Source organism: Lonchura striata, chromosome 2, assembly GCF_050655825.1.
Source record: "Lonchura striata isolate lonStrDom1 chromosome 2, ASM5065582v1, whole genome shotgun sequence".
NCBI lineage: Eukaryota > Metazoa > Chordata > Aves > Passeriformes > Estrildidae > Lonchura > Lonchura striata.
Genome location: NC_140704.1, coordinates 17700946 through 17718233, shown reverse-complemented (window position 1 = coordinate 17718233; position 17288 = coordinate 17700946). Strand labels below are relative to the sequence as shown.

At 39.5% G+C, this 17288-nt stretch overlaps 1 protein-coding gene across 36 annotated transcripts in view; it reads left to right on the top strand.

Annotated features, from left to right (window-relative positions):
- KIAA1217 (KIAA1217 ortholog) overlaps positions 1–17288 on the top strand; it is a 360062-nt gene that overhangs the window by 295026 nt on the left and 47748 nt on the right. For 35 of the 36 annotated variants that reach the window (XR_014953216.1, XM_085573026.1, XM_085573014.1 and 32 more), the window contains one exon: positions 15062–15894. Coding sequence is in view for 35 of the 36 variants with exons in the window: in XM_085573026.1 (XP_085429152.1) it covers positions 15062–15894 (833 nt within the window). In the remaining variant the exon portion in view is untranslated. Of the gene's footprint in view, positions 1–907; positions 8796–15061; positions 15895–17288 lie in introns of those variants that run through there. The other variant, XM_085573040.1, reaches the window with a different exon arrangement.

The window sequence follows — 17288 nt, the reverse complement described above, 5'->3', positions numbered from 1 at the left end:
GAGAAATGATGTGATGCTGAAATTATTTTTTGTCTGAATATATGTCTTTCTTACATCATTGCAAATTTGAACTCCATGTGACTAAGTGAAAAGACTGAGTGGGTGTGTTGGGTAAAGGCCTAGTCTGTATCACTTAATATTTGCTATAGATAGCTTGACCTTTGGGTAAATTAGATTGTTTACTTCAGCCATGCTGACCAATTAGGATATATTTGGGACAGAAGGAAGTAAAAGGAAAAGAAAATGTAGGATTCAAACAGTGTAGGAAGAAGTTTGTGGTCTAAGACTCTTAGTTTATGCACTGATAGCACTTCTGCCATTTCAAAAGACATAAAACTGCAAGTGCTGTTTGACCTTATGGCTGTGAGCTGTGGTGTGGCTTAGATACTTGAATTGTAAAATCCAGTTGAATGCAAGATTTTTTTGTTACCATTTCTCTTGCCAATAGTGCTGACTCCAAAACTCAGCACAGCAACTTATTTTTTCTGATTTTCTATATCCTTATATTGGAAGAAACAGGTGTAAATATGCTGCCTGTCTCTTTTGACTATTAGTTCTGTTTTATAATATTTCTATAATATTTACATTCTAGCCCATTTTGTAAATCTGTAATAGGAATTGTATTTTGACTCAGTTGTTTGGTAATGTAAGATGAGATCAAGGGTTACACTTTCTTTATGTTCATTTCACTTTATCAAGTTGTTCAGTTTTAGTTGTCTTCAATGCAATGAGAAGAGATATAAATATGGAACAAAAATAAGAGTGGAATTAGTACAGGGAGTCAGAAAGCCATGCATTTATTTAGATTTATGAGTGCAGTTACTAAAAGTATTTTTCTTTTAAATAGCAAAAATCTGATATACAGCATATTTAAACCAAATAAAAATGCTGATCTCCACCAGAAATTATTCCTTTTTTGGGAAAAAAAGAGATGACCCCATCAGTTCTGTGGTGCCCTAAGGAAATGCTGAAATAGGGATTGGTCTGAAGGGTTTGGCTCCCTGCTTTAGTGGTGGTTGTCTATGTTATGTACACGGTGTCCCTCATCTCTTCAAAGCAAATGGGGAGGGAGGAGGAAATGCTTTCTGCATTTTCATGAATTACATGTCTCTGTTTGTTCTCAGAAAATTCTACCATAAAAAGCATCAGTGGAAAATCAGAAGAAAGGAGCAGTTGGTTTGAAAGCAAAGGCAACAATTGGTTTGAATGCAGCATTAGTTATGAGGGTTGTCATAATGTTAACTTTAGAAAAATAGATCAGTAACAGCTTTTATACATTCAGTCCAAACAATCTGAATAGCTTATGGGATGGGTGGGCCATGCTATACTGATGAGATAAATGTGGATATTGGCAAACCAATGATGTAATTATGTAAATCCGACCTTTTTAGGATTGAAATGTGTTATGTTTTAGTGTGTTTATATTTTTGTCATTTATGATAACACCCTGAAAAATCTTGGCTGAAATGCCAAGAGGTTTCTTAGTGCACTCACCATTCTGTCTGCATAGCACATGAAGGAAGCATAGGAAAATAAAGCATGAGAAATTTATTAACTTTTCTCTGCTTAATTGGATAATCTAAACATTTTTTTTAACTCTCACATTTCATTTGTTCATAGGAAATTAAATACATAAATAGGCAGAAATGAGTGCCTGTTAAGTGATCTGGGAGTTTGTCTTGCCAATCAGGAGTAAAGCACTACAGACTTCTAGAAGGGAGATAGCTCAAGTGATGAAATGCTGCTGGGGAAATAAACTTCCACTCAGAGGAACTGTGATTTCAGACAGGCCAATGCAAAATGTGCTGCATCTCATTCATCTTTTTGCTCACTTTTCCTAAAGTGTGGCTAGACTGGAAGCTCTCATGGGATGGCTCTGGGTCAGGCTCCAAGTGGCCTTATACTCCATTCCCTTCCAAGCAGAATTCAGCCAGTGTGTTGTCAAGTTTTCTCACTGACACTTAATCTGTGACAGCAGGTTCAGTACAGGTACAACCAGGCTTGTCCAAATACAGAGCCCATTCCTTGAGCTGTGTTTAAGATGAAGCATGTTGTAAGCTCACCATTTTATGGGAAGAAGAGTGATACTGCTTTCTTCTTATTTTTTTGTTTGCTTCTTGTTTTACCTGAAAAAAAGGTGACCTCAGTTTAGGAATGGGAAGGGCCATTGAACATTGTGATGGCCAAAGAGCTCTTGATGTGCAGGTGTTCTTGGGGTCATAAGTCTGTCTGGTCAGGGGATTGATAACACAATGGAATTGCTAAAGGAAAAAGTTTTTTTAGAAGGGCTGCATGCACATGTGCATGTATCTGACATGTCCCATCACTTGTCAGAGCTTGGTGTTGGTTCAATCAAACCAGAACTTCTGTTGTCCCCCACTAACAAACAGACACGTACAGAGGGCAGGAGCCAGCTCAGCACGCAGTCCCACTGCATGGGCTGTCTCAGAGATGAGATGCTGCATTAAAGCCTCACAAGCTGTTATTTCTTGCACTGTTTGAGGGAGATAAAGCTGTTTGGAATCTTAATTACATCTTCAGTGGTAATGGCTGAATTAAATGTTGGGTTTCAAAAGCCATTTGTAGCTTTAAAGTGCATCTCAGATATATTTGTTTTGAATATGAGAGTGGATTGCAAAGGTTGATGGTCTTGCCTTCTTTGCCCATGTCCTCAAGTATTTATGGGTCACTCCAGCTGGCATTTACCTGAAGTGCTCTGCTCGCTTCTTGTCTAAAAACTACCCTCATGTTCTGACCACATCTGCCAAAAAACCCATGAAACATCAGAATATTAAACTAAATAAGTTTATGTTGGATGTTCTTCTTCCTTGTCTGTCTTCTCCTTTCTTGTTCTCTCCCTCTCCCTACCATTCCTACTATGCTAGGCTACTATTAGCATTGGAATAACAAGAATTAATGCCAAATCTTCTAGCGTTGAAGAAAAGTTGCATTAATTCATGTTTTTCCACTTATTCTGTTTGTCTCTTTTTGTTGACTTTTTCTTCATATGCTAGTCTCTTTAACTCCTCTTTTTCTCATTAATTCCACTCTTCCCAGCTTAAGTCTCTTTTTTTGTGTCTTTTTTTATTTATTATCCTTTTCTTGTTTTCCTATTAATTTTTCAGCACTCCATCTCCAATATTACTCTCTTTCATCTTTCACAAACTCCTATTTACTATCCTTCAGACTGTCTCATTCCCTTTTTGTTTTGTCTTTTTTCCTTTCTTCTGTACTTCTTCACTGAGAATTTCCTATTACCTTTCCACATAATACTTCTTTACCTCCTGTCTCTCTTTCCTGTTTCAGGGAATCACAGAGTCATTTAGGTTGGAAAAGATCTTTAAGGTCATCAGTTCAAGTCATGAGTTAAGTGTTAGTAAAATACCTGCAACATATTACTTGCTTATTTTTATTAATATTTCTGCATTACCTATGAACTAAGAAGGGAACATTTCACGCCTTAAAAAGTTAGAAAGTTTAAGCATAAATAAGTGTACTAAAGGTAGGACAGAGGAAGAGGAAAATTAAGATCCTTCCATATTGCTCTGCTGAGAAATAAATAATGTTTATTGTCAATTTCAGGAGAGAGATGCTTAATTTTTAGTTCAATAAAACAGGAACCACAGGTGGAGTTGGATTTTCCAAGACAGATCACAGTAATGTGCATTGCATGGACCAGCAAGCAGCAGATGGAATGAAGCCGTCATTGTCCTTGGTAGTTATAGGATCTCAGCTTTCTTATAAAGAAGGAAAAAAAAAAAAAAAAAAAAAGGAAAAAAGTAGGATGAGAAACAGAACTGAAAGTGAGCTAAATGAAAAAGACATATGGGCTATATTCACTATAAAGAATTTAAAAAAAAATCTAATCCTTATAAGATCAGTGTAGAAATTGCTGCCCACTGCAGTCAGTGGTGAGAGGCTGGAAATGCAAAAGGGCAGCTTGTCCCACCCAGCTCCAGTGGAATGAGCTGACTCTGGAGGATGTCTGGCTGACTTTGTTTTAATGAAACATTAGGTGAGACAAATCCTCAATCTGGAGCAATTACTATTGCTTCTTGATTTTCTGAGAGGTGCTTAATGCATATATGTCTGTGATACATGCTGTGATACTTTCCCATTGCTAGGAAAATGTTCTTGCTTAAATCAGGACAGAAACAAGGGGGAAGCATGAGGTTTGAATTACAGGGTTGAGAGACAGACTGCAGACCTGACGTAATAGTTCAGTTTTGCAGAACCTTCTTCATGCAACTCCAGGACGAGTCGGCTATATTTGTTCTAGTAAACTTAAAAAAAAAAAATTGAGAGGCCTATAGAGATTCCAGCAGATGACTTCCCACTTTTGTTTGCCTTTAACTTTTTTAATCTCTAAAAAATCAAAAATTTCAGATTATACTTATTATACTGGCTTGCCATCACCAAAGGATAGGCCAAAAATTTACTACTTTTATGCAAAACATATATGCATGTGTGTATACATAATGCTAATACACAGGTTACAAGACAATGCTGTTCTCTTGGGAGCTCAGATGCTCATCTGTGGGCTGGTTCAAAGGCTTTGTGCACAGGCTGGTCCACGCTGCAAGCTCCAGGTGCTCTAGTGAGAGGCAGCTTTGCCAGCAGTGAAGCTGTTGAGCTTCCTGTCCCCTTGATAGTGGTGCATTCTAGCCAGTAGTAATGTGCTTTTTAGCGTGAGAGGACTTTTTGTTTGTTTGTTTGCATGTATGTTGTAAGAACTAGGGAGTTTGAAATAAGTATAAGAGAATTTTATGGTATTTGTGTTTACTCCAAGGCAGATCTGTTTCACTGCATGCCTTTGGAATCAGTAAATAGAGGGAGTACAAACAATATGTATGTTTAGGAGAAGATAGTGTGGTCTGTACATAATCTCAAATCCAGTATGTGTTAGGCAGCCAGAACTGTTCTGTTCCCTCCCTGTTTGTTTAGCTTGGTCTCTCAAATTCAAAGAGCTTCTGTAGGATTTTCAGTCTTCAAAGAAACACCACACACATCCTTGTAGGTATAAATATGGGCAGTGGGCTGGAGAGCTGGTGTGAAAAAGTCAAGGCCAATTGGAAAGAGTTTTTCGGGGTCATAGAGAGCAGAGTGGAGTGCAGTGGCAGCAGCACAGCCTGGCTGGGTACCGGTGCATGTCGCTTGGGTGACTTTGGAGCAACTCAGGAGCTGTGTTCTGTTCCCTTGTTTTTGTCGTGGGGAAGCAACTGAGATTAAGATCAGGATGAGGTAAGAACATTTTTTGCTTCTCTGCTGAGTGTTTGGAGGCAAAGCTAAGCATCACTCTCCTTTCATAGAAGAAATTAAACTTTTCATGGTGCCACCCTAAGCAGAGAAGAAAGATGCTGATAGCAGTTCCCCAGCTGCCTCCATGAGTCTTGTGTCCAGAGCCCCCAGTTAGGACATCCTGCAGACAACTCCACAGATTGGTCTTTGTCATCTCAGAATGTTGGTTTCTTGGATCAAAATTAGAAGCTGGGTGGGCAATAGGACTGGTGAGGTGGCATGAGACCTTCCTTGGCAAAAAAAACCCTAAATCTCAAAACCCTAATCCACATCCAAAATCCTAACCCCAAACCCCCAAATACAGGAGAAAATAAGCTTTCTTTGTAATTCAGCCCTAAAAGCTGTCATCAGCAAACTGTCTTTTCATTTGGATTCTGCTGGACTAAGCTAACTTGTTGAATTTAAGCAAAACCCCATTGACTCCATCACAAACTTTGCTCTGGAGTGCTGAGAACAAGAAGTCTTGAGTTAGTGACCACCAACCACTGGAAGTGCTTCCCTGTTTTCTGTCAAGGAAATTGTTGTTTACAGCGCCGTAAGGCATTAACTACTTAATTATTTCCATCCATGAAAGTAGTATTAAAGGGAAAAGGAGTTATCAGGAGCAGAAAGAACTTTGATCAACAGTCAAGCAATAAGTTATGTCTATGCCAAATGTGTATGCCCCACAGCACTCTTCAGAATATTCTCTGGCTTTATAATTGTGTGTTCTACTGATGTTTAGCCTCTAACAATTTTTCTGCTTCAAAATGAGGGAAAGAAGCAAAAAATAAATTGATGTGATGAGCAAATTGATGAAAAAGTTCAACAGACTAACATTGTTAATGATTTAGAAGAAAGGAGGATGACTGGCATTACAGGTCTGTGGTGACTTGAGCCCATTGTTAATATAGACATTAACATTGGTTTTAAAGTCTGAAATTAACCTAAACTTCCAGGCTTGGTCTCAGTGAAACATAGGGTGTTGTGCCTCTTAGGGGCATGCCCTTGGTATACACAGGGACTTGAACTGAAAAGAAGTTCTTGTTCTGTACAGTACTTTATAAAGAAATATATGGCAAGTAATTGTACATAGGATAATACATGGCAAGCTAGATATTGCTTGAGGACTCTGATAAAGTAATTTAAATGGAAAGTGATGCTTGAATTGTTTGTATGCATTATTAGAACCTACAAATTAAATTACAGCCTTGGTAATGATGTAACTGCAATACTTATGACGGTGTGCCTGATATATTCTAAAATTAAAAGCAGATTAATTCATTTTATGAAAATATTTTAGTATGCATCAGACATACATGAATATCACATCATGTGTATGGAGAGCTAGTTATATCCTTGTCTGATGTTCTGGGATATACTTTGTCATGCTAGAGTCCAATTACTGAAAATGTGCAGCCTACCAGCTTGCAATTCATTGCAGGGGATCTTAGAAAAATACATCTTTTTTATCCTGCATGTTAGCATAATAATTTCTCACTTCAGGTTTGCTAGCCTGTAAGGAAGAACACAGATAGAAGAATATTCTCTGCAACTGCTGAAAAGCACATGTGGCAATAAAGTGTTCTAGGATAATTTGCTTGGTTTTTTACTCTTGATGTTTCTGAGTCTGGTTGGTCTGCCAACCTAAGCAGCTTTTTAACTAGGTCAAATATATACATCCATTCATTAAAAGGGGATGCTTGACTGGTTAGTTAAACCTGCCAAATATAAACCAGATGCCTGAATGGTAAATACTGCTTTACCCCTACACTGCAAGAAACAAGCCTTGACTGATTGAATTTGAAATAAAAATAAATAGGTTTAACATTGTTTCTGTGCCATAATAATACTTTATTATAGTGCTAGTGCAAATATTTAATAAAAATAATGTTTTAAAATATTTTACATGGAAACTGAAAAGTAAGCATTTAAGACAAAATAATTTTTTTTACATTTCTGAAAAAACTGTTTATATTGCACTACATATAAATTTTGTAAAGTTCTAGTCTAGCTCAATAATGGCACACAAATTTATGGCATACATTACAAATCAGAATACACAGCAGCTGTCTAGAAAGCTGGAAGACTTCTCTGATGCTTGACTGGGGGTAGTAAGGGGTGAAACACCTGGATTTTTAGTTTTGGCTACCAGATCTGCTCTGATCTTTCTCCTGTTACTTAAATGTTTAGTGTCAACTTGTTGTTTCATAGCAGAAATGAATGATGCCTCCTTCACTAGTGGCTGAGACTGAGAGCAGTGCTGTGAAACAGAAATGCTGCTCCTGTAATGTCCCATTAGGGCTGATTCTGTACAGCAATATTAGCTCATGATCACATCCTTTAATTGTATTTTTATTCCTTTGAATGCCATTTATGATGATACAGGCAATTTTTTACTTGCACGAAAACAAAATTAGACAAAAATCCAAAGCAAGAGCAAAAGAAACAAGCCCCCAAAGCAGAAGATAACAGCAGGACTGGGAAGGGTTTGTGTCATGGGATTTTCCCTTATGATATTTAAGTGTCATTTCTTTTCAGCTGTAAATGCTGCCTTTTTAAGGAGACAATTTCCATATTCTATGGTCTTTTTATGTGAGGGGATAGAAGGGAGTGAAGCATCCTTTCTGTTCTAATTATTGGAAAAGTATTTACCTTGTCTATTGTTTCCTCTTTAAAAAAATAACAAAACAACAAAACAAATCAAAGCCAACACCCAATCATAATGGCTTATGTGGTGTGCAGCAGAGATAACTATGGGATTGATTTATGGGGACCCCGAAGTTCAGGTTATCCAAGTGGCTCAGGTGCCTGGTTAATGAGTAGACAGCTCTTCCACGGGAGGAGTTTGTGCTTCCTTCTACAGTGGCACTACTAATCTGAGGAGGTGAAAAGCTTCTAAGGTTTATTTTGCTGAATTTTTTTTCTAGATTTCTGTCTACTGGGTTTGCTAAATAGTTGGAGGTCTTCACCTGTTGGGGAATGAATATGTATAGGTCTCATAGTGTTGCCTTTGAAATGCATAGTGTTACTGAAGCAGAGGTTACTCACTATTTTATTTATGGCTTTCCCCTCTGTGAGTCTCTTTTGTGTTCACTCCAGTATGTTAGCCTCTTTCTATGCATCTTATAGGCACACATTAAAAAATGATTGAGCGACTGAATCACATAGTGTTGCACAGTTTGTGAAAGGGTGACATGCCAAGAAGGTTATTTAGTGACTAATTTTGAAGGGGAGGAGAAATTGCAGGCTTGTCACGTGGAAAAGTACTTCAGTCTATTGAAACAGCATTACTTAGATGACCGGATAAAGCAAGATGGCCTGGTGTGAGCAGAGGGGAAAAGGAACATTTTTCCTGTTTTAAAAGCTTTTTGCAGAAGACATGGATATACAAAATATTATACCGTAGACCAAGGATTGATATTCAAGACTGAAAGCAAAAGGTGCTTTATTAGAAGAAGTGGAACCAAATGTTCATCTCACTGCTGTAGCCATTTGAGGGATTTCCTTAAGAAACAGTAAGTGACTTTAATTACTTCAAAGCAAAGATCTCATAAAAAATTGTTTTACAGTCCATAGGTAACAATGTTGCCTAAGAGTGTAGTAAGAGGGCTAGTATTTTAAATTGTGAAAACAAATAATCAGGGTAGCGTCCGGATAGCTGAAGAAATTTATGCCCAGAAGAGTAGACTGTGTAGGATTTGGTCTACAAACTCCTCTCTGCTTGTTTGCATGATCCATCTTCAGCATACACATTGACTTACAGGCAAGGTGAAGCAATCAAACATTATTTTTGCTATTACTATTACATTTGTTTTGTGGTTAGCTTAGAATTTTATGGATCTGCTTTACATTCAGTAAAAAGTGAACTAGGTATTCTTTGTTTTCCCCATGGGAACTTTAGGATATGGTATGAATTAAGCTTATACGTAGTCAGGGATATAAAAGGACATACTGAGACATGTAAAATACCTTGAGGTAAAACATTTGGATTACTGTAGGTACTGGATTTATACACAAGTGTACATTAAACATATATGTATAAAATAAGGGAAAATAATGTTAAGAATGTGTTTGATGCTCTGTGGTATGACAAGGGAAATGATGGTGTGTCTGAGCTTCAAGTCAATGTATTGCTAGCCACAGTATGGTATCCTAGAAATTCTGCTTTTGAGTATCAAATAGTGCTTTTGCCATAACCTCTGTGCACACCTGCACAACTGGGAGAAAGATATGGGGACTGGATGTCACAGTGATACTGGGTAGCATGGTGACAACACCTAAGTATGTTTCAGTCAGAATGCCTCCTTTCCTCTAAAATGTCCTCTGAATTCCACCTCCTAAGATAGTGAGCATCACATTCTGATTCTCCTATTTTGTTTATGTCAACTTCTGGCTAGCTGACCCTGGCCAAAATAAAAAGTAATCTATCAACATAGAAACTAGAGGCCTGGATGATTTCACCATCACTAACCATCACAGACTCATCCTAAGAAACATCTTATATTGACTGATCGTTGCTGTTCATCAAGGGAAAGGAAAAAAAATAGAATTAAGAGCATAAATGGAAGAATACTATAGCATAATGGAAGAACATTACTAGAGCATAATGGAAGAAACCCAGTTATTCTCTTGACATATCCACCATATATGTAATCAGACCCTAGAAAGTTCCTGTTTCATGGATGTTCTGAGTTTTTATCTCAATTCTCCTTTCACCATAATACAGAGGTTTTCATAGCTGGGCATATAACAAAACTATACAGAAGGACTGAAATAATTGAAATCTAGGTGCATGATAATACTGGGAAGTTCATTATAAATCTTGAGATTTCTTAGGAAGCTCTGCAACTCCTTTTCTGGAAAATTAGCCAGGGAAAAATAATAGAAATATATGAAACATGTTCAGAACAGCTAGCTGGGTCTTGTACTTCCCCATTCATTGGAAGTTTGAATGTTTGAAATCAGTTTTATTTTACCAGCGTGTGGTTCCCCTAATGAAAAACAATTGTGAACCCTGGCAGCTCCTAGAACCTTATACTGTTGAGCCAGATTCAAATGAGGCCAGGTTCCAACATAGGCAAGGTCAGTGGTTTCATGGTCTGAAATAATTTTTTTGGGCATTCTTAGACAAAATTACCAAGTAAACTAGTCTGGAAGCATTGCCAAGGAGTGATGGCCATTGAAACCCCCACGTCTCACTGCTCAGTAACCCAAAACTACCAAGCACCCACCCTGCTGAGGAGAGCATGGAAGAATTAGGGTGCCTATCCCACATCATACTCCAGCCAAGTTGACCAGTTCTATGAATCTGGAAAGCCAAAGCTCTAGAGCACCTCAGGGATGTCTGGTTAGAAAGAACATCACTGTTGACTGAAATCTGCTGGGTTGTTTTGTTCCAACTTTTGTCTTTACTGATGCTTTTATGAAAAGTTTCAGCTCTCTTGGATTAGAGTTGTCTGCTGAAAATACATATAATTGAAAAGTTTCTGATCAGAAACAGCTAAAAATTATGCTAATGTGTTTGAAGTTTTCAAATATGACATTGGGCAGCTGAAGGAACCCACAGCTGCAAGCAGCATGATTTTTTTTCTGTAACAACCCAACAGAATGGGAAAACTTATAGATGCTAGAAGAATGGGAAAATTTAAAGGTGCTTGCTTTCTACGAGAAAGCAAGAAGAGACAAGTGTGACAGCCTCTCAGTGATGTCTGATTTGGTTTCAGACAGATAGTTTTGGTACAGGTGCTTAAAATTCTCATTTAACTATTTACCAATTCTGCAGTTTTCAAGTGTACATTTTCTTATTGTAAATGATCTTATTTTACAAACATTAAAAATATGTTCAAATATTTAAAAATTTGGATTTTTTTTTTTTTTCAAAAGTGTATTTCTGCTTTCAGCTCTCCAAATCCAACTGGACTGAAAGATCAGTCATGATAGAAGTGTTATCATATAGTGCAACTAATGGTGAAGCTGAGGGGTTTGGACAACTAGTACAGTAAAGTTGTCAATTTATATTTATGAAGAGAGAACAAACTAATGGATTTTATTGTTGTTGGATTCAGGGTTCTTTAATTAAATCTTTCCTCACTAGAAAAATAAAGGATTGCCTTACTTTTACGGGATTTTTTTTCTGTTGAGCAATTTTCATAAAATATTTCTTTACAAACAGTTTAATTTACCAGTATTGTATCGGTATTTAGTATTCATGTAGCCTTGTCATCGTAGACTGCAAAGTCTCAGTAAAATTCTTTGCAGGTGTGCTGTGTTTACTGTTGGCTGAGCCAGCCTCCAGAGCACAGGTGCACTTTCCTCAGGGAAGTGCAGGGTGTCAAAGGGAGAGTAAGGAAAGTAATAGCTTCACATGGCTGAGAGGTGATTAATGGAGTCTGTTGGGAACTCCCCAGGGTCTCCAAGAGGGTGCATGGATAGACTTTGTCTTGGGAACATGCTCTGTGTAGGTATTTTGGCAGCCTGAAAATCTTGGGGCAAAGCCAGTTGCTGGGTTCTCTGGTGATGTAGAGGAGGCCTAGGAGAGCAGAGGGAAAGGCTGCCATGTCAGAAACTTGGCCTACTTTTCCCTTTGCCTGAGTTTCACATTGAGATCATGGTAGATAATGGCTTGAGTGAGGTTGTGTGTCTGGTATCCAGCTGCACGGTGAGTGGGAGGGTTGGTCTGGTGCCTGTGAGTGCCTGTGTCTGGTGCCCTGCTGGCTGGCATTGCCCTGCAGGCTGGCATTGCCCTCCTGGCTGGCATTGCCCTGCAGGCAGGCATTGCCCTGCAGGCTGGCATTGCCCTGCTGGCTGGCATTGCCCTGCTGGCTGGCATTGCCCTCCTGGCTGGCATTGCCCTGGTGCATGCAGGCATGGCTCTGTGTGCCCTGGCTGCAGAGACACTGGCTCTCCTTGTCCTCTTTACGAGCCACCAGGAGCAAGGCTTCTTGTACCTCCCTAGGTGGATGTTTTTCTGGTTTGCTGACTTTGTGCATATAGACATTTTCAAAATATAGCAAGTTATTCAGCGTGCCAACAGTCTTTGAAATAAAGGGCATAACTGGTTTTATAGAACATTCACTCTTTAGCATATAGAGACTCAGTTTTTAAAAAAAACAGTTAAATCTGCATCTTATAGACTTAAGTGTTGTTCGACTGACCGAAAACCTCCACAGCAGATATTTAAACATAGTGTAATCTTTTTTACTACAGAAAGGGAAATATTCTCAGTGATGTGATTTTCCCTCAAATATTTTATACAGAAATGATTGCTAGCTTTTTGCCATATTTTAACCTAAGGATCGATAAGACAAGTTTCCATTTCAAGGATGTAAGTAAGGTCTATAGGCAGTAGGAACAAGGAAGAGCTATGTGCTAAAGAAATCCCCACCCTCAAGTAAACATATTACATGGCTGCAGTCAAAAAGCACATGATCCTGTGCTTGTACTAAAAAATCTTCCTTTTGCCCTCAAAGCAATCATGTGGGACAGCACCCAGTATTTAGAGGCTCAGATAAACTCAATATCCTCTTTCTCTGTCCTTGAGTCATTCAAAGTCCAGGAACATGTGGCTCAAGACAGCCTATGTAGAAGAGTATGGGGTTTTATTGAGCAACATGGGGGTTTTGTGGTGGAGGAGAGAAGATGAAAAACAGCAGAGAAAACGGGCTATATATGACAGAGTGGTGAAAAGAGAAACGTAAAGGATGGTCTTTTCTTGCTTCCCATCTGTACCTCTTTGTTGTGCCTAGACTATCACACCAAGGAGGTACAGATGAGAAGCAAGAAAAGACCATCCGTCATATTTTTAATCTTACCATTAGTAAAGAGCCTGGAGGAGAGAGAAAAGTGAAAAGAGAGAATATACCAACCATGTGGCAGAAGACACTGTAATCCACTGGGTAAAGCTGCCTGGCTTCTGGTGACCAGCTCAGGTCATTGCCCAGCCTACATGCCCCAGTGAGTCTTTGCGGGGCATCCTGGACTCTCTGGCTCCAACAGTCTCCCCTTTGGTACACTCCACCTGAGTCCTGGCTTAAAATAGCAGGTGAACTTCTCAGAAAAGGGTTGGGTGCCCAGGTGTTTTTGCCCTGCCCAGCCCCAGGGAGCCTTGATTGAAGCTCTGTACTCCAAGAACTACTTTAAAGCAAAAGTAAATAATGTTACACACAACAGCACTCAGACACAAGATTTTGAGCAATAGCTCAGTCCCATATTAAAATTATTTTCCATCTTAAAGTATTCCATCTAAATGATGTTATGGTGGAAAATAGGATTTTTTCTTTGACAGATTTCTATGACTTACGAGGAATGAATGAGCATATACAGGAATATGAAGTCCAGAAACTGGGGGAAATTAAACCCGTTGCTTTCAAATCTTCCCATGGAAATTTTCTCCTCTCTGCAACATAACACTGGGATTTTCCTCTCACTACAGCCCAGCATATCCTAGTGGCTATGGTTTCTTTGACAGATATTATTCCATTTGTTGTAGCTTTATCTGAAGCAACTAAACAGGACATTGTGTAGCTTGTACAGTAGAAGTCTAGGAGGGTTTTCTTTCTCTGGGTTCTTTTTTTGTGTAAAGCATCTGTATCTGCCTGTCCCTGAGGACATGATCCCAAATCTGCTCAAGTCAGTAGGAGTCATTTTCTTCTGCTGGCCCACAGCCAGAGTCAATTCACACAATATAGCTTAGTATGCTGCAGTGGTTCTTCAAGCCAATATAGACAACTATGTTGAATTCCCTCTTAGAAAGTGATTAATACTGTTATAATAGTTATATTTTAATTATATCTTATTTAAAATTCCAGACTAGACTTACTCTCTGTGCAAATGAAAAAATTATGACGTCTTCCTTTTTGATTTTGTAATTTTTGTCTGGCTCATTTATGACCTATCCCAGTACACATCTTTGTTCTGTTACACTTATTTATTATTGCTGAAGCCACAATCAGGTTATCTTCTTTCTTCTTTCTGATACTCCAGACTATTGGTCTCTGGCCCTGGGGAATGTAATTTCTAATTCCTGAGTGCAGAACATGCTGTGATAAGAACAGCTATTGTGTATATACTGACACTGCAATTCCCTTACCAGTGGAAAAACCTGTGGTGGGCAGGAATAACTTCTTGCTTCATCTGTCATGGAATCACTGTAACTTCAATGAATCCAGTCACATTGTGAAAGCAAGGAGTGAGAGGGGAGGAAAATTGTGTAGATTTCAGATCAGCAACATCCACTGTACATTATTTTGTGCTCTGTAACTTTAGGAATGTGGAGTCAGGCTTGTGATACACAGTTTTCTACAATCCCTTGAAGGTGCTGAAAAGGGAAGATGAAATTGTCAGCATGAATTTTAGAAATTATAATTTTCTTTTCTTATGTAGTTAGTCCTCAGCTGACTTTTTCATCTTCCTGTTATCCACCTTACCCCAAGGGCACCCAGAGCAGGCACATGATGCTTTCTAGAGGGAAGTTTCTCCTGTCTTATTGACAGTGTTCAGCCATCCAGATAGGTCATGGCTGGGCACAGTGAGGTTCTACACTCTCAAAAGTAAAAGCATTTTTAAACCTCTCATATTCCTTTAACATACAGCCCATTTTGTTGCTATTTATAGTTGTTATTTTTGTTAAGCACTGAAGCCCCTAAGTGTTTTATCTATGCAGATGTAAAATTATTTTGTCTCGAGGGTTTGTTTTGATTTCCTAACTTTCTGTAGACAACCCACATCGTGTTTTGCTCATTCAGTAATTTTGTAACTGAGGTGTTTTTCGTTTTCTTTTCAGATGCAGAGGGAAATTGCTTATACGGGGCGAGATGGCCAAAGTGGTTCCCGCCCTGGTTCTGCCCCACACCCTCTGCATGCGATGCCCAGCTCACCACCCTCCACCCCGGTGCCCCACTCCATGCCTCCCTCTCCATCCAGGATTCCCTATGGTGGGGGCCGGCCCATGGGTGTGCCAGGCAATGCCACCATCCCCAGGGACCGGCTGTCCAGCGTGCCAGCCTCGCGCTCCATATCGCCCAGCCCAAGCGCCATTCTGGAGAGACGGGATGTGAAGCCGGATGAGGACATGGGTAACAAAAACCTTACCCTGATGCGAAATGAAAGCCTGTACGGGGACCCCTACTTGTTTCACGAGGGGAGGATGAGCGTGGCTGCACCGCACTCCGGACACCCCCTGGATGTCCCCGATCACATTGTGACCTACCATCGCAGTGCCATGAGGTCATCGAGCACTTACTGCAACCCATCCATGCAGCCTGAAATGCTGGAGCAGTCCTTGTACAGACAAAAGTCACGGAAGTACCCGGAGAGCCATTTGCCCACTCTCGGCTCTAAGACGCCTCCAGCCTCACCCCACAGGGTGGCCGACATGAGAATGATCGATATTCATCCTCACCATGGCCCTCACATTCCCGCCCACACCATCCAGCCGGACAGGTCTTCTCCCAGCCGCCAGTCCTTCAAAAAGGAGCCGGGACCGCCCGTGTTTGTGGATGCGAAAGCGCGGAATGCTGTTGGCCTGCCAGGCATGGCCGAGGCAATGCCCTCTCCCATGGACAAGCAGGCTTTTGGCTATGGGTCACCCACGATGCCCAAGGACAAGGAGACAAGGTAAGGCAGAGCTAGGGCTTAATTTATGCAAATGAGAAACGTTCCTAATCTGCACATCCTTTGTCATTTAAGACTCGGGACAATGTAATGTGTAGGAGGCTGCTGCACCCGGCTGCAGTGTTTATTAGCTGTCTGTCAAGGTAGTTAGTAATTTAGGGGAGATGTGACACCATCCATTATTAATTTGAAAGTATTGTCAACCCATGATGAATCCCTAGTTATTTTCATTTGTGTAAATTTCAGTCATTGGAAAAAATATAATAAAATAAAATGATTAACTGGGATTTTTCTTTGCAGACAGCCAGATCATGTTACAAGAACAAATGATGTTCTGTTCCTGCTAATAAGGGAATATATTTCACCCCCGTTAAGAATGACACTCTGATATTACAATTTTGGTTCTTTATGGAGTGAAGTTTTTCTCATCTAGTGTTAGGAAATGGGAAGAATTTATCATTACTGTCTTATCTCCTGTAAAGCATGAATTTGCATAAAAATAGGGCATTTGTTTACAATAATCTTCCTTGAGGGAAAACTGCTGAGAAAAGCAAGTCTTCCCAGGGAAGAAATCGAAACATGAATACTGTTCCAAATCATTTTTCCAGCATCACAAACAGTTGGTGACCTGACTGTTGTTAACTTTAGTGCGATGGCAATGATGACAATGATCTCTCCTGTCTTTTCAAGGACCACATTTACACAGAGGTCTGTGAAGGCTTCTCCTGTCTTAGACCCTGCCCTGGGAGAGAACAATCATTGCACTGCCAGGCAGTTGCTGTGTATTTATATGAGCTGCGTTAATCTCTAGCGTATTGTTTGTGCTATTAACTTTTATAGAGCTCTTTAGGGAAGTGAAGATGAATAGCTGGAAAATGCTGAGCTCACAGAGGCCAAAGGTAACTGCTGATTGCCTTAACCACTGGAAAGATACAGAGTTTCATACAGACCCTAGGCTTCCCCTCTCTCTAAGCAGCTAGCCCAATAATTAGTTGCCACTTGCCATGCTTGGCTAGAAAAAAAATATGGGTCATGAAGTCCACTGGATGGGAAAAAATGGAAAAATATAAAGAAAAACAGCCATCCACAAAAATTACAGGCTTGTAGTTTGGTAGTTATGACATAAGAGTATGAGATGGGGCATATTACAATCTAAAGTCAGTGAAAATGGATTTTTATGTATCTGTTTCCAAGAGAAAGTTGCAAGTATCTGAAATTTCATTTCAAGCCACCATTATTACATCTAGGAAATTATTTGAAGGAAATTTGCCAATTTTAATCCATTTACAGATTGAAATTTTTACAAAGTTCATTATAGGAATTGAAAATAAGGAAGGACACCAAAAACTTTTATATTTGTACAATTTTCTATCTTCTCTGGGCATCTCAGCTGTTCG